At 34.7% G+C, this 24,337-nt stretch overlaps 4 protein-coding genes and 1 non-coding gene across 5 annotated transcripts; 2 read left to right on the top strand and 3 right to left on the bottom strand.

Moving 5' to 3' along the window:
• The first annotated feature begins 743 nt into the window (after positions 1–743).
• Positions 744–3,270, top strand: LOC104223208 (photosynthetic NDH subunit of lumenal location 3, chloroplastic). Its single transcript, XM_009774586.2, has 3 exons — positions 744–1,128; positions 1,904–2,190; positions 3,087–3,270. Exons 1-3 carry the CDS (start codon positions 783–785, stop codon positions 3,183–3,185), a joined length of 732 nt encoding a protein of 243 aa, XP_009772888.1. The 5' UTR covers positions 744–782; the 3' UTR covers positions 3,186–3,270.
• A 988-nt stretch (positions 3,271–4,258) lies between these two features.
• On the bottom strand, positions 4,259–4,331 carry TRNAA-AGC (transfer RNA alanine (anticodon AGC)). Its single transcript has one exon. It is a non-coding gene; the product is annotated as a tRNA-Ala (tRNA).
• A 7,466-nt stretch (positions 4,332–11,797) lies between these two features.
• On the top strand, positions 11,798–19,704 carry LOC104223207 (formin-like protein 5). Its single transcript, XM_009774585.2, has 7 exons — positions 11,798–13,064; positions 13,802–14,492; positions 14,864–15,509; positions 15,599–15,798; positions 16,828–17,063; positions 17,552–18,383; positions 19,418–19,704. The coding sequence occupies exons 1-6, from the start codon at positions 12,906–12,908 to the stop codon at positions 18,380–18,382; spliced, it is 2,763 nt and encodes a 920-aa protein (XP_009772887.1). The 5' UTR covers positions 11,798–12,905; the 3' UTR covers position 18,383; positions 19,418–19,704.
• Positions 19,705–20,350: 646 nt separating this feature from the next.
• On the bottom strand, positions 20,351–21,372 carry LOC104223206 (chlorophyll a-b binding protein 50, chloroplastic-like). The gene has a single exon (XM_009774583.2). It carries the CDS (start codon positions 21,253–21,255, stop codon positions 20,452–20,454), a length of 804 nt encoding a protein of 267 aa, XP_009772885.1. The 5' UTR covers positions 21,256–21,372; the 3' UTR covers positions 20,351–20,451.
• Positions 21,373–22,274: 902 nt separating this feature from the next.
• Positions 22,275–23,710, bottom strand: LOC104241616 (histone H2A.6). Its single transcript, XM_009796557.2, has 2 exons — positions 23,466–23,710; positions 22,275–22,672 (listed from the first exon to the last, which is right to left on the bottom strand). Exons 1-2 carry the CDS (start codon positions 23,652–23,654, stop codon positions 22,460–22,462), a joined length of 402 nt encoding a protein of 133 aa, XP_009794859.1. The 5' UTR covers positions 23,655–23,710; the 3' UTR covers positions 22,275–22,459.
• Positions 23,711–24,337: the final 627 nt, after the last annotated feature.

Below are 24,337 nucleotides of genomic sequence, written 5' to 3'. Positions count from 1 at the left end.
ATCCTTCACTACCCTGTGATATACGTCTAATTTACACATCATGTGTTACGTTCTTACCACTAAACCAAAGTTTTTGGGCCTTGCTACTAATATAAATGTTAAAATAGTACGGGTGAGTCATATTTCGGACTGGTTATTTAAAAATAGCCAGCATTTGCAAAGTCATTGAAAAATAGCCACTATTTTGCTGCAACACGGAAAGTTCCAGCATAATATACTGGAGATCGGTGCACCTGTGTGTGAACTTTCAGTATATTATGTTGGAACTCCAACACGCAAAAAGTTCCAGTATAATATACTGGAAGTTCACACACAGGTGCACCGATCTCCAGTATATTATACTGGAGTATTTTTTCAGATTTTGAATAGTGTTTTCATCCAGATTTATCTTTACATAAAAAGTGACTAAATTTCGATTGCTTTTGAAATTATGACTATTTCTGGATGACCACTTGTAAATCTGGCTATTTTTGAAAGTCCTTAAAATTAAATATTAATTGGTAATGTGATAAAAATAATAATTAATCCATATGATATTGGCAACCTTCTTTTTTTTTCTCAATTTGATTGTGAAGGACCTTCCCCTAAAAATTTTTGAGTTACTATGATGTGAAGCGATGACCCATATAACAGATATTAAACTAATAAGAGCAGATCTTGGAAAAAAAAACGCTAACTATATATATCAGATAAAAATAAATAAAAAAAATACCGACGGAATTACATATTTGCCCTCTATTGGGATATCCTTCTAGTGGTCAGTAGTTAACAACAATCTTCAAATGGATATAACTGCAAAAAGTTCAAATGGCCTATCATTTCTGTTTCTTGATTCAACACCAGTTATGGCTAACACAACAAATTTGAACTGTATATTTGAAGCTCTTTCACTCATTCCCAAACTTCATTGTGTTGAGAAAATTCAAAAGAAAACAAAACCAGTTAGCTTTTTAAGCAAAAAGACAGAAGAAATTCAAGAAAAGTTACCAACACAGACTACAAGAAGACTAGCATTAGGCCTTGCTTCAATTGCTTTATTTGCAAATTCTGGCATTGGAAATTCTCTAGCTGAAGATAATAATGGATTTTTTATCACTGGTCCATTACCAGTTCCTTTAGCATCCAATAGTAAGCTTTCTTTTCACCTTTTAAACACGGTTTTTCTGGTTCGTTACACTTTTGATCTATTCATACTCTTGCCATTAGCAAATCGTCTCGTCATTTTCGTTAATAGAGTTCAAGCTTGAAATGAAACGACTCCATGTGTCCAAGTTATTTGAGAAGAAAAAATTCAAATTTACCCCTGAAATTTTTAGTATGGTTTAAAATTACCCTTACGTCAAACTCCATTGACAGTTAAGGGCAAAAATGAGAATTTTTCCTAATGGTGAGGTCACATTAGACCAAAAATTGCTAAAATTCGAATAGTAAAGGAGCAAATTTGACCATGTTCCCCTTCTCTTATGATTTTTCTGGCCCGTTACACTTAGATTCTATCATACTCTTGCCTTTAACAAATCGTCTCGTATTTGTCTTTATCATTAACGGAGTTCTAGCATGAAATTGGATGACTCCACGTGTCCAAATTATTCGAGAAGAAAGGTCCAAATTTACCCCCCTTGAAGTTTTTGGTATGGTCTAAATTTACCGGCAGGTCGGAATCCATTAGGAGTCACGGGCAAAAAAGAGACTTTTTCCTAACGACGAGGTAACATTAGATCAAAAATTGCTTAATTTCGTATAGTACAGGAGCAAATTTGACCATTTTCCCCTTCTCTTACGATGTTCATAAGTCGAGTCTTAGTTCTTGCATATATATGATAAGAGATCAAGAATCGAGTCATCTGTTCATAATTTCACTCCGCTTTGCGTATATATTGAAAATGTTTAATCTTTGATATAGACATAATAAACAAGGAGACGGGTACGAGAACATTTTTGAAGAAAGGGATTTACATTGCCAACATTGGAACAAAAGGGAGAATCCATAGGCTGAAAAGATATGCCTTTGATCTATTAGCTTTGGGAGATTTGATAGGATCAGATGCTTGGAATTATGTAAGGAAGTATTTGCGCATTAAGTCAACATTCATGTACTTTGATTTTGATGAAGTAATCTCAGCTGCTCAAGTTAATGATAAGCAACCTCTAATGGACCTTGCCAATAGATTATTTGACAATGTTGAAAAGGTAGACTCAATTCCCCTCTTGATTTTCATTTGCATGATAATATTATGTTGCTTAGATCCTCCAAAAAATGTTGTCGTGCAAGTGTTGGATCTGATCCTTCGCGCACCAGGTGGCCGATAGCGGCGGAGCTACTTAGCTTCAAGGGGTGTCAACTGACATCCCTTCACTGGAAAAGTATATTGTTTAGATAAGTAAAACCTTTTTTTTTTATGTATATACATAGGCGAATCTAGGATTTCTGGAATATGGTGCACCACTAAATAAATAAAAAAGTACTTAATGGGAATCAATCCATGTTCCTTTGGGTAAATAATTCAGTATTCAACCAAGTGCATCATTCAGTCTTTGTGGAGCATGGGTGCCAATAGATAATATTAGATAAATTTTAGAAAATACATATATAAAATATCTAGTTTGACGAAGAGAATATGAGTTCACGTGCCCCAGTAAACTAGTAGAAATGACACCAGGTAGCAACTTTAAAAGGCTATTATTTAAGAATTAGCAAATGCGTCCTAAATTTCAGTTTTTCAGCAAATTTTCGGGACAAAAGTATCTTGAATTGTTCTGAAGTTAAGATTTTTAGTATAAAATTTAAGGACAAAATAAGTACTGGCTAATCTCTAAATAGCATTCCTGAGAATGACTATTGGTGCACTTGCTCCAATAAATTACCCTATAAATCCGCTTCCTTTGTATATATACTATGTATTGAATCCCCTTAACTTTTTCGTGTATTTACTTCTTTAAATATTGAGTCCTCTTAGTGAAAATTTCGGCTCCGTTATTAGCGGCCGGTAGTATTTTTGAACAGTATGAGCAACATAGGTTTGATGTAGGTAGCAGTAGTAGCTTTTTGATAACCCTCTTGTGTTTTTGCTCCATTTTTTATGCAGCTTGAAGATGCAGTGAAGCAAAAAAACTTGCCTCAAACACAAACATGTTATCAAGAAACAACTACAATTCTACAAGAAGTCATGGAAAAAATGTCTTAAACTACATATATTTGGATTCTGTTTGTCATTTTGTAGATTCCCAAATGAATATTGAAGCATATATGGAAATAGTAATTTTCTTATAGCAAGAGGAATGTTACTAGTAAATTTTGGAACTTTGTTGGAATTTCATTTGATTTTCTTTTCATTGCATATACAGGACAAGTAAAAGATAACAAAAAAGCAGCACAAACTGAAGATTTAACTTACAAAAGTGGGAACTAAACAAAAAATCGCACCATATCTAGAGGATTAATAAGTTAAAGCTTGTGATTATAAACACAAGTTTGTTGAAAGAATATCAGGTATTAACATATAATAGAATTTAGACGCGGAGTCCAGAGGCGGGTCTAGGATTTTAATAACATGGGTGCACCGCTTAAAAAGGAGAAAAAAAAAGTATTAAGTGGGATTTGATCCCTAATCCTCTAAGTAAATAACTCAACATTCAACCAAGTACATCATTTAGCCTCTTTGGAATATGGTGCCAGCAGATAATTGTAGACCAATTCTAAAAAATATGTACATAAAATACCTAGTTTGACGGAAAGACTATGGGTTCACGTGCCCCGTGTAAATGCCTACAAATCCGCCTCTGGCGGAGTCAGAATTTGAAGTTTATGGGTTCTGAACTTGTTATCGAACTCATAACTCGTTTTGTTACTGGGTTAGCAATTAAACCTTTATACATATTTAATGAATTTTCTAATATAAAAATAAAGTATTAAGTAAAAGTTACTGAATTCGGCCGAACCCGTCACCGATACTCTCCCTCCGCCCCTGCAGTATATAACCTTGTAAATACATATAAAATGGTTGAAAGGAAAAGTTCCAAGCTATTACTGGTAAGGAGACAGTATTCTCTCCACTGTACAAATTACAGGTTATGCTGTTAGAGCTGTTTTTATTAAGTTAAAATCAAGTGTCACATAATGATGAAAATTCCAGAAAACGTGAATTCCATTAACACACAAAATACATTAAGCAAGATTGATGAGAACAAATAAAATTGGATACATTATTGTTAGTAATCTTCAGAAAAAAAAAGTTATTCAAGTAGGGAAAAAGGAATATGGAGATGCGGGGTATCAATCCCCGTACCTCTCGCATGCTAAGCGAGCGCTCTACCATCTGAGCTACATCCCCTTTTGTAAGTGGTGCACGTAATAGTACTATATTGATACTCTTTGGTTCCTAATGTCTAATGTCGAATGTCGAGACTCTTTCATAGAATTCCAACAATTTCTCTCGCTCCTCAAAAGCCCAAGCAGCCCCAACTCTAGCTCCAGAGGGCTCCGTAGAGCAGGAGAATGCTCAGGTCCGTCTACGTGTGATTCCTCATTTGGTTCCTAAAACGTGAGGTGAGTTGCTCACCATGTTACACCATCATGTAGTTTTATAAAGTATACGTGGATATTATATAAGGTGAGTAGTTGAAGTGACAATAATCGAGTTAATTTTTCCGTTATAAAAATTAATCTTGTAATTTCTTAGTATAATAAACTAACAGTTTAATAATCATACGTGAAATTAATCCAACAAACTCGTACTTGCACCCAACTTTTTTCTTTTGGTTTTCTTTAAAACAGTCTCGTCACTTGAAATAAAAGTTTGAACTTAATGGAGAAAGGATAGGTGTGGCATTTGCATGTTGGATCCACTCCTTTTGAATACTAAGGCCTCGTTTGTCTATTAAAAAAAATTCTAATTTTTTTTTTCAAAAATATGTTTGTCCATAAAATTTGTAAGTTTTTAAAAAGAATTCCAAAATTTTCAGAATTTTTTTTCCCACTCAACAAAACTGCAATATATTTTCAAGTGAAATGCATGTTCAAACATAATTTCAAATTACGTTTCTCAACTTAACTCCAAATACTATTTTTTTTTCAAAAATTGCAATTTATATACGTCCAAACCCGGCCTACTAAAAAGTCACTTTTCGGGAAAAATGTAGTTCATGCACTTGATGGTTTTGGTAAGTGTCAGTTTTTCATAAGGTAAAAACAATAAGAGCCCGTTTAGACATAAGAATTTTTTTTACTTTTTCCTTTTTTCTTAAATCAGTGTTTGGTTATAAAATTTCCAATTTTCACTTGAAGATGCATTTTGGAATTTTTCGAAAATTTGAAATACTCCAAAAGGTTGTTTTTCAAAATTTTCATTCAGATCACTCACAAAACTTCAAAAATAACCCAAAATTATATTCATGTCCAAACACAACTCTAATTTTCAAATATTTCACTTGAATTTTTTTTTTTCGCTTTTTCTTGGAACTTTACAATTCTTATTATGTCCAAACGCCCACTAAGAACTACAAAAACTAAAGCTGGCTACGTATTGGTAAAGGCCAAAAATTATACTTGAAAAAGCTGACAAACTTACACACGATGCCCATCCATACACCTATCAAATAATTCAATAATAATTTCTTGAGAAAATACATAAATTGCATATTAAACTTGTTCGGAAAAATCATTCACACACCTTAATTTTATGGGCGACCTATATCCCCCCTATTCTTGTTTGGGGTGAATTTAATACCCTATTGGTAACACTTAGTCAGTCTTGTATTGGGATGTGTAGTACACACGTGCCACGTGTCGAAAGCTGCTTTATTTTTTTTCACTTATACTTTTTTATTTAACTCTTTTTTTCCATGTCATCTTCATCATCACCTACACCACCATGGAACCAGCTCTAAACCACCTTGAAGAGCTGCAAAAACATAAAGAAAACCCAAAAACAGTAGTCATGTCTTCATCCTTCAAAGTCATGTAAATTTGCCACCAAATGACTGCTATTTTCGCTCCTTTTAACTACTAAAAATTAGCTGGCAAAACAGCCCTAAAGCAGCTCAAAACAGAGCTCAAACCCCCCACAACTGACCCCCAAAATCAACACCTAAAACTCACCCCAAAATACCTCAAAATCCACCAAAAAATCGGAGCAAAATCAGTTGCGAAAATCAGCTCCAAGACACCCCCAAATTCCAGCAGTTTTCCCCCCTTTAAAATCACTGAAAATTACAGCAAATTCCAGCCCTGAAACCTCCCCAAAACCTGCTGAAATTAGCCCTCAAAACCACCAATTTACAGCTTCAAAATACCTTAAAATCAATCCAAAAAATAAGCCCTTGGTTGTGAGATATTTTGTCTTCTTTTTTTTTTTTTAATTCTTTGCAGTAGGATTATATTGATGGAATATGGCGAAGAAAACAGGCGAGTGGAAATAGAAACTCAACAAGAAGAAGAAAAAGAGAAGCAAAAGATAAAATATGACTTAGTTTCAAGAAATGGGGAGTAAGATGGTGGCACTGGTTTGCTAAAATGAAGAAAGAGAAAAAGAAACGAAAAAGAAAAGAAAATAAATAAGAAAAGAGAAAAAATTAGTATTCAGTTTAATTAGTTAGAGTATCCAATAGGAAAGTGACACCTGGACAATTAAATTAGTTTAAAGCTTTTTTTTTTTCTAACGCGCATCTACGAAATGAGCTACACTTTTCATGCCAGATCATCACTCAATGGGATATTAAATTTAGTTTAGATAAGAATAGTGGGGTGTTAGGACACCCGTAAAGTTTAGGTATGCAAATGATTTTTGCTGACAAATTTAATGGATACTTTATGCATTTTCTCTAATTTCTTTCAAACATAGTATGCAGAAAATTAAAAAAAAAATCCAAAAATATAAATTATATAATGGGGCCATAGTAAGACAAAAGAAGGAATATTGCAATAAAATGTTTCTTCCAATAATTGCTTAAAAGCAAACGGGTACTGGCTTAAACTTTAAATCATGTTTAATTCAATATTGAGAGAAAAAATTGCGCAGATAAGGATAATATAATTTAAAACTAGTGCTTCTTTACCCTCTGCTTTATCACTATTGAATATTTGAATCTAATAATAATTACTTTAATATAGTTTGGATCGTTCCCCCCTCAAACAAAAATGCAATAGAGAAAGAGACAGAAGGAACATGTAGCATATGGACAGGAAATTTAGAGGCCATTTGGACATAAAGATAAATTTCACTTTTTTTCGAAAAGTTTTCACTTTTTTCGAAATCAGTGTTTGGCCATAAAAATTTTAATTTTCACTTAAAGATGAATTTTGAAATTTTTTGAAAAGTTGAAAAAACTCCAAAAAACTGTTTTTCAAAATTCACTCATATTATTACTCACAAAACTTCAAAAACAACCCAAAATTATATTCATGTCCAAACACAATTCTAATTTTCAAAACCATTTTCACTTGAAATTTTTTTTCGATTTTTTTTGGAATTTTACATTTCTTATGTCCAAATGCCCACTTAAAGTAAAAGGCAGGATTCTATGCTAGCGTTTGGACATAGATTTAGTTGAAACTTGAAAAAATAATTTTTGGAAGTTGAAATTATGTTTGGACATGCATTTTATTTTAAAAAAAATTGAAATTTTATGAGTGGGAGAACAAGTTTCAATCTACTCTATATTAGATTTTGGGAACTTGAAAAATAATTTCAAAAATAGATCATTAATCTACGAACAAACAACATTTTTAAAAAAAATTTGAAAAAAGGTTGCCAAAATGTATGGCCAAATGGGCCTATGTAATCTAATCTAATCATTATAAGAACCACCACAAGTGTGGTGGCATGGTCGAAATTATTTCATTCAATTAGAATTTAGACGTGTATTGGGTTTAAACTTTGAAAATAAACAACATTTTCTTAAGCCACGCTTTACCCTCTATTTTTTTTAACCCTCTTTAATAGGCCTATCCATACGAATCAATTAGAATTTAGACGTACATTGGGTTTAAACTTTAAAAATAAACTTTTTTCATAGGGGACACTTTGTTCTCCTCGTTGGGATTAAAAGATTGGTGAATGCAAAATTTAGGAAAGAAAGTGAAGGGAACGTGAGCTCCATTTTGTTTTGGAAAGAACAAGTGTTCTTCGTTGGTGGTGGAAAGAAAAGTGAATGTGTTTATATTGAGAAAACACTTCCCTTGGCCAGTGTGTTTTACAACATTCAAGTGGTTTGTTGTTTCACCGGCGTTTTTGGTACTGATACTCTGGTGAGTTAAATCGTTCTATACTGGGAGGATAATATTCTAACACCTCGGGTACTTGAGGGTAACAATTTCCTTAAAAACACATGTGCATTCAATGAACTCGATTTTATTCCGAAATATATTTTCAGATTCTGTTTTTGATTATATACATTTCTGCTATACTACTGCTTTTCTGTTTCTGTTTTTCTTTTTACAGAAATATTACTGTTTCTTTATATTATAGCATTACAGTTTGACTAACACTCCTAAATAAGCCTTACCTTATACAATACGAATGAGTTAAAGAGAATCCTTATAAATAAAAATGGCAAATCTTGTCAACCTTGGGAAAATTAAAATGAGGCTAAAGTCTTGTTGGAGTCATTGTTGAGATGCAACAAACTTCATTTTCTTTATTTTGTTTGTCTTTGAGAGTTAGAATGCAGGGGAGATGGAGGGTGTGTTTGGTACAAAGGAAAATATTTTTCGAAAAATATTAAGAATTAGTAATACTTTTTAGAAATGGAGTGAATTGATCTTATACATACTCGAGGAAGGTAATCAAAAAAGAAAGAATATGGGTTCTTCTTTCTTTTATCACTTAGGAGCCGTGTGAGATGAAAGTCTCATGCACTGTTTTTAATCAGAGAAAGAAGTGAGGAATCATCTTTTCGATTCTGACTCTCCTACTCTAGTCGTTGCTTTTCTTTCTGTTACTTCGAAAGTAGCTGCTCCAACTTCAGCCACTTGAATTTTCAATGTTCCTTTTTATTTCTCATCAAACAAATGGCATCTTCTTTTGGAAATCCCATCTATTCTTAGCATGATATTGAGAAATCTCATTGCAATTACTCAAAATATTCGTCTATAGACCAAATCGGATATGTAATTATTGGAATAATTGTTGGAGACTCAAATGATGGATATGCAAGCATGATAACTTATATGTTGTTTTATATTTTCATGAATCTAGGAACTTTTGCTTGCATTGTATTATTTGGTCTACGTACCGGAACTGATAACATTCGAGATTATGCAGGATTATACACAAAAGATCGAAAAATATTCTTCTGTTTTTTCATATTTGGTTGGTTTAAATGCTTTGGAAAATATTTTCTTCATTAACTCATTTTCATCCAATTGGAGAAAAATATTTTCTCTATCAAGAAAAGGAAAAACATTTTCCAAAACTCTTTTCTAACTTTTACCCATTTCCCATCCCCGTCAACCTCTACCAACCCATCCCTATACCCCACCCCACCCCAACTCAACCTACCCTCGCCCCACCGCCACCCCGCCCGCCCCCACCCTAAATAGAAATATTATTAATAGTACTTTATTTTCTAGTATTTTTTTTTATTTCAGCAAATGAGCATTTTCTTTTTACGATATAAAAAAAAAATTAACAAAAAAAGTACTTTCTTTTCATGATATAGAAGAAACATTTTCTTTCATATCAACAAAATAATGCAGTAAAAATTATTTTCTTTTATTGAAACAAAAAGAGTATTTTCCGGGAAAAAAGTTTTCTCCCACCAATCAAACAAGGGAAATTAAGTGATAAAACCAATTATTTTTCATAAAAACATTTTACAGAAAAATATTTACCAAACATACCCGGAGTTAGATCTTTTTTAGTAAATACTTTGCTTGACGTTAACTGTCACTGCCATTTGGAAAAGAAAAAAAAGAAGAAGAAGCATGCAAACGATTTCAAGAGCCAATGAATCTTAGGAAGATGACCTTTTATTTTGTCTCACGACATTAGATTATGCATGAAGTTTAAGATATTAGTTTGACTTATATATATATATATATATAAAAGTATTTGTTGAAAAGATAATAAATTTAAATTCTTGTAAATTGTGCAAGGAAGATATCATGAGAAGAGAAAATAATATCCATGATAATACCTGGTAGCATACTTTCCCCCAAAATCCAACATGCAAAATGTATACCTTTCCGAGTTTTTTTTCTTTCTTAGGGATAGATTTTTTGGCCAATATTATCCTTTATTTTTTATGATAAATTTATTTTGGTCCCTTAAATATAACTCAGAGTATATTTAATCCCTTAAATACAGAGGCAGATTTAGAATTTTCGGAGGAAGGGTGCACTATTACTTTTTTTTAAAAAAAATTAAACAAAAAGGTTGGTAGGTGATCCCCTGACCTTAGGCTATTAGAAATAAGAGACCAAAATCAATGCATCACTTGTCTCTTTTGACCATAGGTTCCATCAAGTATACATATTTGTTTTCGCCAAATTATATACATCATATCTATACTTTAACCCGAGGATTACAGATTCACGTGAACCATGTTTTACATGGTAGATCCGCCCCTGTTTAAATATGCTAAAGTGGAGCATCTTTAATTTCACTAACAAAATCTGTCGAAGATCAATTACGGGATTGGTTTCGGCACTCACCGTCTTTTTAATTTACTTATCGAAAATATTTTATAAACCAACACCCACTAATAGTACAGAGCTAATAAATTTAAGATTTTAACGTTGAAACTTTTACTTTAAAAAATTCGGTTGATTTTTTCAAAAAGAAAAAAAGTTAAAATTTGAAAAAAATAGAGCTGCCAAGATCACGTATGAGCATATTATTGAAGCAAACGAAAAACCAGATTGTATTATCACTTTTAGCCCGTGCCAAAAACTATTTACATCTGGTAATCGAAAAAGTATATAAAATTTGTATAATTTTTGTATATTAACATACAAAATTTATGTATATACAAAATGATATACAAATTTTATATATTTTTTCTAAAGTGTCATTTTCTCATTGAAACTGGCACAGAAGGGGATATTTCCAAGTTCAAAATTTTAGAAGACATTATCTAAAAATGAGAAATTAAAATAATAATTTGCGTTATCCAATAAAAGGAGAGGAAACATTTTGATTCAGAGCAGAAGATTCGCTTCATGAATCAGAGTTGGTTACCACCGTTAGTTTTTTAACACATTTTGTCAGTGAGATTAAAGGTGCTCCACTTTAGCATACTTAAGGGACTAAATATGCTCGAGATTATATTTGAGGGACCAAAATAGACCTACCCTCAAAGATAAAGGACACTATTGGCCAAAAACTCGAATGCGATAAAGTAGTTAAGGAGAATTATTATAAACTGTAATTATTCAATCCCTAGTAAGTTTTTAGGGTACTAAAATAAAACATGCAAATGAGGAAAATTTCAGAATAGGATATCCGAGCTAATTCCCATCATTTTCTTCATCTTTCCAATTTGTGCCTTTCCGACTCATTTTCTCCTTTATTTCTATTATAATGATAATTTATCAACAAAAACTAAAAGTGTGTCTACTACTTATTATAATAAAAAAAATTTCACTATCAAATACAATTTAACTGATTATTTTGTTTTCTAAACTGTCAATGTACACTTAGTATGAATCATATTATATATATACATATTTTTACACATAGTGGTGTGTAAATATTAAAGTCAATTACTGGTTGAACAGAAAAAAAATGAAGTGAACAAAAATATCTAAATTGTTTTCTTCTAGATAAATTGAACATAACAAGAAACAGCATTAAAGATAGTAAAAACATTGTCATCTGCGTTCAGACACGGCTGCCTTCTACACAAAAGAAAAATTCACTTTCCACACAAAGAAATTTCTCTGGTCAACTCACGCGCCTTCTCTAAACACACCCTTTACAATTCTTTATTCTTTTTGTATTTTTAGCTTCTTTTTTGCTCGATCTGATAAAAACCCAAGTTAAAGAATTTGGCTTTGATGGCCAATTCATTGGAATTATTGTAGTTTGTTTTTGACAATATTGCCTTCTTGAATTGACTACTTCTTGATTCGGTCAGTTAGCCTTTTGTGTTAAAGCTGAGTTTTTTTTTTCCTTTCTATTTTATGGTTTATTCAGTGTGTTGTTTGATGCCACTGTTTGGATGTTCTTGCGTGAAAAATCTGAGTTGGGTCACTGAGATTTTTGCTGAGAAGTTTGTGGTTAATATATTTGAGAGGCTGTCTTGAGAAGAATTTAGTAGTGTCGGTAGTATAGGCAGTAAGGACTTGACCTTTGTGGGATTTTCAAGATGGGTGAAATCTGTTTTGGTATTTTTGAGTTTTTTTGCTTGAAAATCTGAGGTGGGGTCACTGAGTTTTTTGTTGAAAAGTTTGTGATTTAGACATTTGGGACGTGTACTTCAGGAGACTGCAAAAGGGTTGATGGTAAATGCAGTAAAGACTTGATCTTTGTGGATTTTCAAGAGGGTTTTTGAGTTTTTTGAAGGAAAATCTGAGGTGGGTCAGTGAGAGTTTTGTTGAGAAGTTTGTGGTTTTAATATTTGAGAAGTGTTCTTCAGAAAATTTCAACAGGGTTGGTGGTAAATGCAGTAAAGACTTGACCTTTAGTGGGATTTTCAAGAGGGAGTGAAATCTTTTGGTTTATTGGTTTATACAGTGTGTTTGATGGCACTATATTGAGTTCTTGCATGAAAATAGGAAGTTGGTCAGTGAGTTTTTATTTGAGAAGTTTGTGATTTGGATATTTGAAAGGTGTTCTTCAGAAGATTTCCATAGGGTTAGTGGTAAATGCTGCAAAGACTTGGCCTTTTGTGAGATTTGAGGAGGGAACAAAAAGGGGTTTGGGGGTATGTTGAGTTATTCATGATAAGCATTGCTTGCTTTGTTTATGCTGATTCAAGAAGAAATGGGTGTAAGGGGAGTAGCCCAATTGTGTTTTTTTATCAGTACTCTTTTTATTATAGTAGCAGCAAATCCCGATAGCAAGACGTCGGTGGAACATTTGCTGGTCAATCAAATCAGTTCCGGGGAGATCAACCATGACTTGGTACTAACTCTCTTCTTTAGCTGACTCATTTTACATGCCGTTTGAATATTTTTTGTTTTTGAAGTGTTAAGTGGTTTCTTTGGTTTGCTTAATTTCTACTTAAGAGAATAGTGTGTTTGGACAGGGATAGAATGAATGTCATGGATTGTTCCTATGGAGCAGTTCGATGAAAAATTTACATTACTTGATCCCGCCACTTTTGAGAACTATATGTAGCAGTATTTCGTCATAATGAGCATATGTTTCCGTATCCATGTTTACAAACTTTATATTGTGTAATAATTTTCCTTCTCTTTAGCATCACTTTTTAATTTGTGAAGCATTTGATGTGCCATTTTGTGAAAGAATGTGAGCAATCTATGCATCACTTCATTTAGATGGAATCTTGAGTTCATTCCTGAGATCAACTAGGTGATTGTTGTGTTGTTCCCTCGACCAGCTAGACCTTATAGCGAGGCACTTCTTATGCTTTTCGCTTTTGGCAACGCTACATTCTACTGGTCTATAGTTTCCTTTCACTTACCTGCTGCCAATTTCCCTATATATTGATCCAAACTTCAGCCACTCCTTCATCAGAAGTTCCAAATGTTTCCCCTCAATTTTCCATACTTCCAAGTTTTTTAATTCGGACCAGCATCAATAACTCTCCCCTTACATATTTATCGGTAGTATTTTCATTTGTACGTCTTTGAGAATAAGTATTCATAAGCAATTCTGATTGTAATCTTCTGCTGCAGGCTGAAGTGTTATGGGTGAACTGTAGGCTAGAGTTATTACATGCTAATGGCGCTGTTGAAGATGTTGAAGAATCAAGTGGGAGCCACGAAATCCTTTCTAACAGAAGACGGTTAACTAAAAATAAAGAGAAACATGTCAATATCTTGCATCAATTCACTAAGGAAGCCCTTGTGCGTTGTTTGGTGAAGAAAAATCTCCTGTTTCTTATTTCGGGAGAGGAGAAGCATCTACCTACATGGTATACCAGGTGCACCGACTTTCTCTTTTCCTGGTACAATGCACCTACACGGCGTGAATTGCTTCAGGTCGGAGATGCTCCTGCTTCCGCTCCTGCTTCCGCTCCTTCACCTAATCCAGCAACTTCCAGTTCTGAAACTCCGAATTCTACGCCACCTGCCCGTCCTCCTTCAAAGCCATTTTTTCCTCGAGACTACAATGATTCAAGCAAAAGCTCTGCACCTAGTGATCATTCTTCTACTAGTCAAAATGCTACTTCGGATGTACACTCAAATAAGCGAAAAAGCAACAGGAAAACAGTTCTTGTTGCAGTTCTTGTGACTGCTGCAGTCACATTTGTTGTTGTTGCACTCTTTTTTGTATGCTATTGCAAGGTTTGTGGGGCTGGATCCAGAAAAGGAAGGAATGACGAGAGACCTCTTCTCAGCTTAAGCATGAGCGAATATTCTGTTGGTACACTCACTATTCCTTGTTTCCCTTGTATATATAAATATGTGTATGTATATAATACACTTCCTCCGTTTTCAAAGAGAATGAACCTATTACTAGTTGGGGAGTCAAACAAGGTTTTCTTTGACCATATTTTTTGCAAATAGTTTTTAAATATTTTGCATTGTTAACTATTATGACTTATAGTACTTTTTATGTAGTTTCTAAATATGTTAATTTTATTTCAAATAACTTAAAGAATCTATGTCTGAATTCATACTGAAAATTAGTCAATTTGACCCTCGTACTCCGAAAAGGTTCAAGCAAATTGAAACAGAGGGAGTATTGATTTTTGCTTTTGGTATACTGATGTTTCTGAGATTTCAATCTTTCAGCTTCATTACACAAGTCATCAGTTTTAGGAGCTTCAATGGGTAATGCTGGTAATCATTCAGTCAGTGACAATTCCGACGATAAAATGGGTAAAAGTTTCTATATGGAGCCAAACGGTGTTAATGTTTCCAAAACCGAGATACCTTTGGGAACTGTTACGGGCATTGCTGTGGCTGCAGCAGGGGATTCTGCACAGATACCGCCCGGTAGGATGGGGACGCATGGACTGCCTCCACTTAAGCCTCCCCCGGGTAGGGTGAATCCTTTTGAAGACCCACTGTCTCCTGCCAAACCAGCCAATGTTGCTGCTCCACCTCCACCTCCACCACCACAGAAACCTTCATCTAGCGGTCCACACCCTCCTGCACCAGGGGCTCCTCCACCACCACCTATACCAACTCGTGCGAAGGCTGGTCCTCGGCCACCACCACCTCCTGGTCCTGGTGCTACTCCACCTCGTCCTCCTCCCACGGGGTTGAAGCCGCCTCGACCTTCACCTCTTGGATCAAACGCATCCTCTAGTGCTTCAGCTGAGGGATCAGGGGCTGACGCTTCTAAAACTAAGCTAAAGCCTTTCTTCTGGGATAAGGTTCTAGCCAACCCTGACCATTCAATGGTTTGGCATCAGATCAAATCAGGATCTTTCCAGTAAGTGTACCTTTTTCTTGCTTAACGTTGCTCTACGATTGTTTTGATGGAGTAAGGTTTCTAAATGAACAGTGCATATCGTTTGTCAGATTTGATGAAGAGATGATAGAGAGTCTCTTTGGATATGCTCCTGCTGACAAAAACAAGAACGTTTCAAAGGACTCTACGTCCCAAGATGCTTCCAAACAATATGTTCAAATTATTGATCAAAGGAAGGCACAGAATTTATCTATTCTTCTTAAAGCCTTAAACGTGACAACTGAAGAAGTCTGTGATGCTCTCAAAGAAGGTGATCTCCTGTTCCTTTCTTCCTTATTCAGAGAACTGAAAGAGTACTATTGGCTTTAATTATCACGTGCAATCAAATGAAAGGTAGAAAAGTTTTAAATTTAAATACTTAAATAAGCTCGTTTACTCGAAGGAAAGCATTTTAAGATGTTTTCTGCTAATTTTCTTTTGAGTTTCACTGATCACCTCATCATTCTCTTACTTGGCTACTCAATGAAAAGTTGAAAACGCCATGTTCAACTACTTTTAATTGTCTATTCCCCTCTGAAAAGAAATAAAATTGTTTCTAAGTCCTATAAAATTTATTTATATTAGTATATCATGATCTCTAGTGATTTCCATCAGAGACAAAAATACTAGGTGATTGTTTCCCATCTGCCTAAGTCCGGGTGGGAAGAGTACTCAGTACCTGATGGGAGGTAATAGGTAGACGCTGGGATAGTTAAGGTGCGAGCAAGGTGGCTTGGACACTATTGTTATTAAAAAAATGATTTTCTAATGATTCTACTTGCATTCATCCTTATCCTAAAAGATAAATCATTTTCTACTATTTTGTCGGTTGTCAAAATGTTCGAGAAAAAACTATTTGATGCTTACCCCTAACAGGAGTTTGCTTCTATGTTATACCCCATTTGTCTCAAAAGATATGATAGTTACCCCTACAGAGATTAAGAGAAGAAGTTTAACTGGATCATCATACTCGAGATTTCTGTAAAAGTATTCAAAATGTGAAAAGTGAAATGCTTACTTGCAAAGGTTTATCGTCATGGTAAAGACAAATATAGGTAGTTTGACTTTATATGGTTTTGAATTCTTGGAAAAGGTAAAGTTTTTTTGTTTTACTGGCAAGGGTGACGTCACTTTGGGATAGGTGATATAAAAAAGTATGTAGGTAATATGGGAAAGGAGGAGTATGTAGTATCAGTTGATATTGGTCACTTAATTGGGTGCTATTTCTTGGAAATGGGAATATTGGTTTTTGTACATTTGCATCTACCAAAGCAGTAACTAATGTTTTATACTGACTCAGGAAATGAGCTGCCTCCTGAACTCCTTCAAACTTTACTTAAGATGGCTCCAACTACCGATGAAGAATTGAAGTTGAGGCTCTATAATGGGGATCTCTCTCGGCTTGGGCCTGCAGAGCGGTTCTTGAAAGTCTTGGTTGATATTCCATTTGCCTTCAAGAGGCTTGAATCCTTGCTTTTTATGTGCAGTCTTCAGGAGGAGACATCAATGGTTAAAGAATCATTTGCCACTTTGGAGGTGAGATAAATGTTCCTGATCGTGATGAACTGTTGGATTATTTGTAAATATTCCTATCTTGTAGTTGTTTTCCTATTGGTTGAAGTCCACTGAACCAGGGGCGGAGCTACAATATTAGCTACGGGTTCGGATGAACCCACTAGCTTTTGCTTATACCCTGTCTTTTATTAGGAATTCCATTAAATATGTATAAATATTTAATTGCAAACCCAGTAACTAAAACGAGTTATGAGTTTGATGGCAAATTCAGAACTCAATAAGCTTTAAATCTTGGCTCCGCCTCTGCACTAAACTACTTGAAAGTACTTGAAAGTTTAATCTAGGTCAACTTGTCAGATTAACTAATGAGTTGTAGGGATTTCATTACTTCCAGCATATCGCTACATGCTGTTCTTCCTCTTTCTCCTTACATTTAAAACCTTAACATTCTTTTGTTTTCTAAGGATATACTGACATTGGCGTTTGCTGCATCTTCATTTATGCTCCAGGCTGCTTGCACGGAACTCCGGAAAAGCAGGCTGTTTCACAAGCTCCTTGAGGCTGTTCTAAAAACTGGCAATCGTATGAATGATGGAACATTTCGTGGTGGTGCTCAAGCATTTAAACTTGACACGCTTCTAAAACTATCCGATGTAAAAGGGATAGATGGGAAAACTACGTTGTTGCATTTTGTTGTTCAAGAGATAATCCGTTCAGAAGGTGTAAGAGCTGCCCGTTCCAGGGATCGAGGCAGCAATCTACCCGAGGATCAGTCTCAGGAATCGGAGGAGTATTATCGAAGTACTGGTCTCCAGGTCGTTTCAGGTTTGAGCAGTGAACTTGAAAATGTGAAAAAAGCTGCAATTTTAGATGCGGATAGCTTAACAGGCACAGTGTCCAAGCTTGGTCACGAACTCAAAAAGTCACGGGATTTCCTAAATTCAGAAATGAAGAACGTGGATGATGAGAACGGGTTTCTCCAGACCCTAAAGAGTTTTGTGCAGAACGCTGAGGTTGACATCATGTGGTTACTTGAGGAAGAAAAAAGAATTATGGCTCTAGTTAAGAGCACGGGTGACTATTTCCACGGGAATTCAGGGAAAGATGAAGGTTTGCGATTGTTTGTTATTGTTCGAGATTTTCTGGTAATTTTAGATAAGGTATGCATAGAGGTGAAAAATGCTCAGAGAAAGCTAAATGGCACGCCAAAGAAAGAGAATTTGGCAGGTAAAACTTCAGAGTCCACCAATTTACCGTCCCTCGATCTCCGTCAGAAGCTTTTTCCAGCTATTGCCGACCGGAGAATTGATGATTCTAGTTCAGATGATGATACTCCTTAAGGTAAGGTTTCATCAAGGTGAAACTGGCTCTGTGTTTTTCTTCATTTGCTTGCTTTAATTTTGTCTGCTTAGGAGACACCGGGTCTATTAATTCTAATTTCATGACTTAAAAAATGTATAAAAATAGATGTATAAGGGTAAAATCACTGATTTAATGTACTTGTTTATCACTTTTTAGTTCATAACACATCATTAATCTACAAATTACTAATGAATAGATATATACTAAGAGCTTAAAAGTGATGCATTTACTAAACTATTCATAAAATAGGGTAATTTCTACCTTAAATTGTAGACCTATTAAAACATAAAATCTTAAAAGCAGAGCAAATGATTAAAATATAATATGTTGCATTAAGTATTAAGTATATACTTTCAAATATATGATATGTTACTTGCTAGCCCTAAGAATCAAAATCAATAGATTTGCCTATGACTTTTTCTTTATCATGTACTCGAGCAGTTTACGAGTCATAAGCTTTCTTTTTATGTTGAAAGCATGAAGTAATTTTGGGGGGGGGGGGGGGATTATGTAGTCTATGATAGTGGTCAATGAAGTGGGTTGAGAACCATGAGGTCTCAGATTCAAATCCCAACGGAGGCAAAAACACTATGTGATTTCTTCCCATCTGTCCAAGCCTTGGTGGATAGAGTTACTTGGTACCTGTTGCTGGTGGGAGGTGGTAGGTATCCTGTGGAATTAGTGGAGGTGCACGTAAACTGGCCTGACACTACGGTTATAAAAAAAATGTAGTCTATGATTCTATGATGTTAAGCCAACATTTGTATATACACCTATGACAACCGCGCCTCAATTCCAAGCTAGTTGGAGTTGGCGATATAAATCCTCGTTATCATAAATGCCTCATTTTGGATTCATAATATTACAATTCTCCGTACTAACGCGTCTTCTAGCAAGCGCTATTCTTCTTGTTAGTATTACCTATACAGATTTTCAGCTTCCATTGTTTTCTATCTTTCGCTTTATATGCGTAGATGACACACTAAGATCACTTCTTTGTCCGGTTGGCGCAGGTTTCGGAGGGGACGGAGAAAGCTTGTTTAAATACTCATTCATTTTAGAGATCAAGTATGGTAGATAAGGAAGCTTCAGTTGTAGCAGAGAGAGATCAGGCAGAAGATATGCTTACAAATTCTACCTATTACATGGTTCTTTCTATATCAATATTTCCTTTCTTGAAGCTCCTACTTGTAGTTAAAATTATTTAGGAAAATTCTCATTCATTATTTTCATAGTTTAGCCTGTAATTCTTTGTTTCAATGTATTTGAAAAAAGTAACTCTGTTGATTATCAGTTATCACATATGGTGTCTCAAAAAGTGGTCCATGTTATAATGAGTTATTCCCTATGTAGTGTTGTCAAAGGCGAAAAGCGTTGGCGCCTATCGGCGCGCACTTAATGTGTAAGTAACACCCGAGCTTTAATGAAAAAGGGTGCAAGAATTTTTTTTACAGAAATATATCTATAATTTAAGAATAATAATTCAAAGTACCAATGAAGTAATATGGACAAAGGAATCAAAAGATTTTAAAATAGTGAAATATTTATTGTTTAGTGTCAATGGATTGTGATTGAATTGAAGTTCTTGTTAAGCGAGGCAAAGCGCTCAACCTGTTTTGCACCTAGCTTCAGGGTTTAAGCATGTTTTACGCGAGCCTTTGACAATACTGGTCTCTTAGGCAATGGCTTTTTGTAATGTATCCAAAATGTTGTTTTTTAGGGGATAATCCAATATGTTACATAATGTTTAAGAAATACTAATCAAGAAAAAGAATTCCCTTTAGTTTTTAGTTTCCCTTCTATTTTCACTATCAATTTTCTTTGCTCTGCAAATTCTTGTTTGAACGTTAAAACGCTCTGTTGTTACTATTATGTAGCATTTGTTATAGTAACCTCTTAACTTGTATACTTAATTCATGGAAAGCACATAAAATGTAACTGAGAACTACACAATTAAACAAAATTCACATATAATCTTCACTAATTTACAATAGCTTTACAAGCTCCATAAAAAAATGAGAAACCACAGGAGACATTTTTAAGAACTTCACTTTCCTGGAACAAAGTTTGTGGCATAGGCCCAGGCGTTGTTGTTAACTGGATCAGCAAGGTGGTCAGCAAGGTTCTCCAATGGACCTTTTCCGGTGACGATAGCCTGAACGAAGAATCCAAACATGGAGAACATAGCAAGTCTACCGTTCTTGATCTCCTTCACCTTGAGCTCAGCAAAAGCCTCTGGATCATCAGCAAGGCCTAATGGGTCAAAGCTACCACCAGGGTAGAGTGGGTCGACAACCTCACCAAGAGGCCCACCAGCAACACGGTAACCCTCAACGGCTCCCATCAACACGACTTGGCAAGCCCAAATGGCCAAGATACTTTGTGCATGGACCAAACTTGGGTTGCCCAAGTAGTCAAGTCCACCCTCGCTAAAAATCTGGGATCCAGCTTTGAACCATACAGCCTCACCGAATTTGACACCATTACGGGCCAAGAGCTCGGGGAAGACGCAACCAAGAGCTCCAAGCATGGCCCATCTGCAGTGGATCACCTCTAGCTCACGGTTCTTAGCAAAAGTTTCTGGATCAGCTGAAAGTCCAGCAGTGTCCCATCCGTAATCACCAGGAAACTCACCAGTCAAGTAGCTTGGAGACTCACCGGAGAATGGGCCCAAGTACTTGACACGATCAGGACCATACCATGGGCTGCCAGAAGAGACTGGCTTGGCCTTGGTAACAGTCTTCCTCATGGTGACTTTTCCATTTCCGGTGATCTCAGAGGAAGACGGTGAGAGTTTCACCGCCTTTCCGACAAAAGAAGAGGAAGAAAGAGCCATTGTAGTAGCTGCCATTGTAGAAATAAAGTGAGATACTCTTGTCTCTTGAATGCAACTACTACACAGAAAGAGTATTTGATTTATGGCTTGAGTTTAATGGGCTTGCAGCAACTGTATATAAATAACTAGGTAGGACCAAAGTCCTCATCCTAGAATATCATCATCTGTTTTATAATTGGTGAATGACAATTTGCTATATTTTTATTTTATTCGTTTCATGTCCATTTGGCAAAGTTCAGCACCGTTAAGCATGACTAGATTCTTTTAGATACATTATGTTTAAAAAAATCCAACCCATTGAAGATTTCCTCTCTTACAGCCAACCCAAAATAGCCACGTGTAATAGTGGATTTTTGGAATATCCACTTGACCAAATCATAAGAGTATAACCTAATGGGCAATGCAGTATTGTCTCGCAATGGAAGTGAAAAACAACTTTCATAGCTATATATGTTGTGTAGTTTATTATTCTTATTATTTCAAAAGTTAAATTCCAAAGGACATGACTCTATATCTAATCTGAATAGTTGCAGGAATTAACTACCAGCCTACCAACACTCAATATATAAGAGTGTTGTTTCACTTCAAATCTAAAACGTTTCAATGTAATTGATAGTAGGTTTGTTGTATCACAAAAGTCCATTTCTATATAGTAGGCAATAATAATATGTTCATTTCTATATTTCTCCTCTTTTATCCTTCTTTCTCTATCAAAAATTCTAATAACATGCACCTCGCATATTGGCTTAGCTTGCATCAATTAACTTAAGTAATTGTACATGTATGTATAAAAAATAGATACCGGTATGTATCACCTACTCACAATGGCATTCCATTTTGAAACAACAACCTAATAAAATTTCACAAGTAAGAATTAGAAAGGATAGAGTGTATACAAACCTTACCTCTCCGTAAAGAGGTTGTTTACAAAAGGCCCTCCGCTCAAGAAGAAAATAAACAATAGACAACAGATCAATGACAACAACAAAAACCAGAAAAATAATATCAGCATCTTAAGAAACAGACGATACATGTAAAAGCAATAACAATAATTGTTTCATTTGTAAGAAAATAGACAGTGGTCTTCATTCATTGTTTCATTTGTTGTATTCACAAACCAACATAAACCCCTACCAACTATTCTAAAAGGAAAATAGCAAAACCAAAAATCCTACTCTAAAACAAAGCACAGCTACTATGAAACCATGTTTAGACCCATTTAATCTTCATCAGCAGAGGGCTTAGAAGAAGCACCAGATTTCTTAGGGAGCAAAAGATTGTGAATGTTGGGCATGACACCACCATTGGCAATTGTAACATCTCCAAGGAGTTTGCTGAGTTCTTCATCGTTTCTCACTGCCAATTGAATATGTCTTGGCACTATCCTCGTCTTCTTGTTGTCTCGCGCTGCATTTCCTGCCAATTCTAGCACCTACACAACACCAAAATTCATCCCCACAAATCAGATACATAGTAATAGAAAGTTTTAATTACTCCACCAATTTCATTTTTATTCAACACCTCGTCTATTTGAAGAGTTGAGACAAATTTTTCTTCGACAATGACTCTTTCAAAAATTTCTTACATATTACTTCAGTCACTATAGACTGCATTTCCAGTTAATTCTAGCACCTAAACAACACCTCCAAAAATAAAAAACGTAGTAATTAAAAAATTTAATTAATCCTCCAATTTCATAGTATTTAAGGCCATGTGTATTTGAAGAGCGAAACAAATTTTCTTTCAAACATTTCTAAGATATTCACCGCGTTATTATAGACTTCACTTTACAAAATTAAGATTTTCTTTTGTTTTTAGAAAAAAAAAAACGAAATTTAAGAAATTAATATCTGAATTAACAAAAAATCCTATGATTTGACCTCAATCTTTGGCTCCTCAAACCATTTCTCCCTTTCAGCAATGAATTTTTCAAATTTATTTGAAATGTAAATTATCAAAAAAAAAAAACCGTATTTTATAACAAAGTATTATCTGCATATAAACTTTATCATAAAACATGAAGAAATTAATACCGAATAGGAGCTGACCTAGTACTCCTAATCAATTCATATTTTTTTGGTTAAAAATAAGGAAAATTTCTAAATAAAAAAAATGCTAGGGAAAATCTAACATAACAGAGGAATTGTAAACCCTAGCATTTGAAACTCAAATAAATTGAATTAAGAAAAAACGGAAGAATTAAAGAGGTAAATGACGAAATTAACCTCAGCAGCAAGGTATTCAAGGACAGCAGCGAGGTAGACCGGAGCTCCGGCACCGACTCGCTCAGCATACTTGCCGGCTTTAAGAAAACGGGCGATACGACCGACCGGAAATTGAAGACCGGCTTTACTACTACGGGATGTAGCCTTCTTTGCAGCTCCTGAACCTAGGGTTTTTCCTCTACCAGCCATTATAGAAGAATTTTGCTTTGAAGTTTTGAACTCTACGGAAAAGATGAATGTAAAAACTGAGCAAATCTACTGGGTTTTGATGCTTTTATATAGAGGTGAAGGATTTTAAATTGGACCAATTAGAGTAGATCACGTGGATCGTGATCTTAAGCCGTTGGATGAGATAGGAATTAACGGTGAGATGATAACGACGCCGACGTCTTTAACCGCTTCAACGATTTACTACAAGTTTCGGGAAAAAATTAAATGTGTATTTTAATAAATCACAATATTTCTAAATTTTAAATTTAATTATCTCATAATATTTGTATGGTTATGAAAGTTTTTCGTTAAGAGTAAAAAAATTAAAAATTAAAAAATTAAAAATATTTTTAAATTTTAATAATATATCATACTTTTTGAATGGACATTAAAAAAATAATGTCATATTAATTGAAATGAATGGAGTAAATTACATGTATTTATTGACTAGTGGTTATTGACCCGTGCTGAGCACATCAAATTTTTCTTAATATTTTGTAGCTAAGTACTTATATCGTTTATATCAATAAGATAGTTATAAAACAATAAAAGAAGAAGAAAAGTATTTGGAGATAAAAACAAAGAGAGTATTCTTATTGATTTAGAATTAATTATAATGGAATAAGACTGTCGCACCTCCTTTTCGCCGCGCCCGCGGGGCG

Source organism: Nicotiana sylvestris, chromosome 8, assembly GCF_000393655.2.
Source record: "Nicotiana sylvestris chromosome 8, ASM39365v2, whole genome shotgun sequence".
NCBI classification, from domain to species: domain Eukaryota; kingdom Viridiplantae; phylum Streptophyta; class Magnoliopsida; order Solanales; family Solanaceae; genus Nicotiana; species Nicotiana sylvestris.
This window is presented reverse-complemented; position numbering and strand designations above follow the sequence as displayed.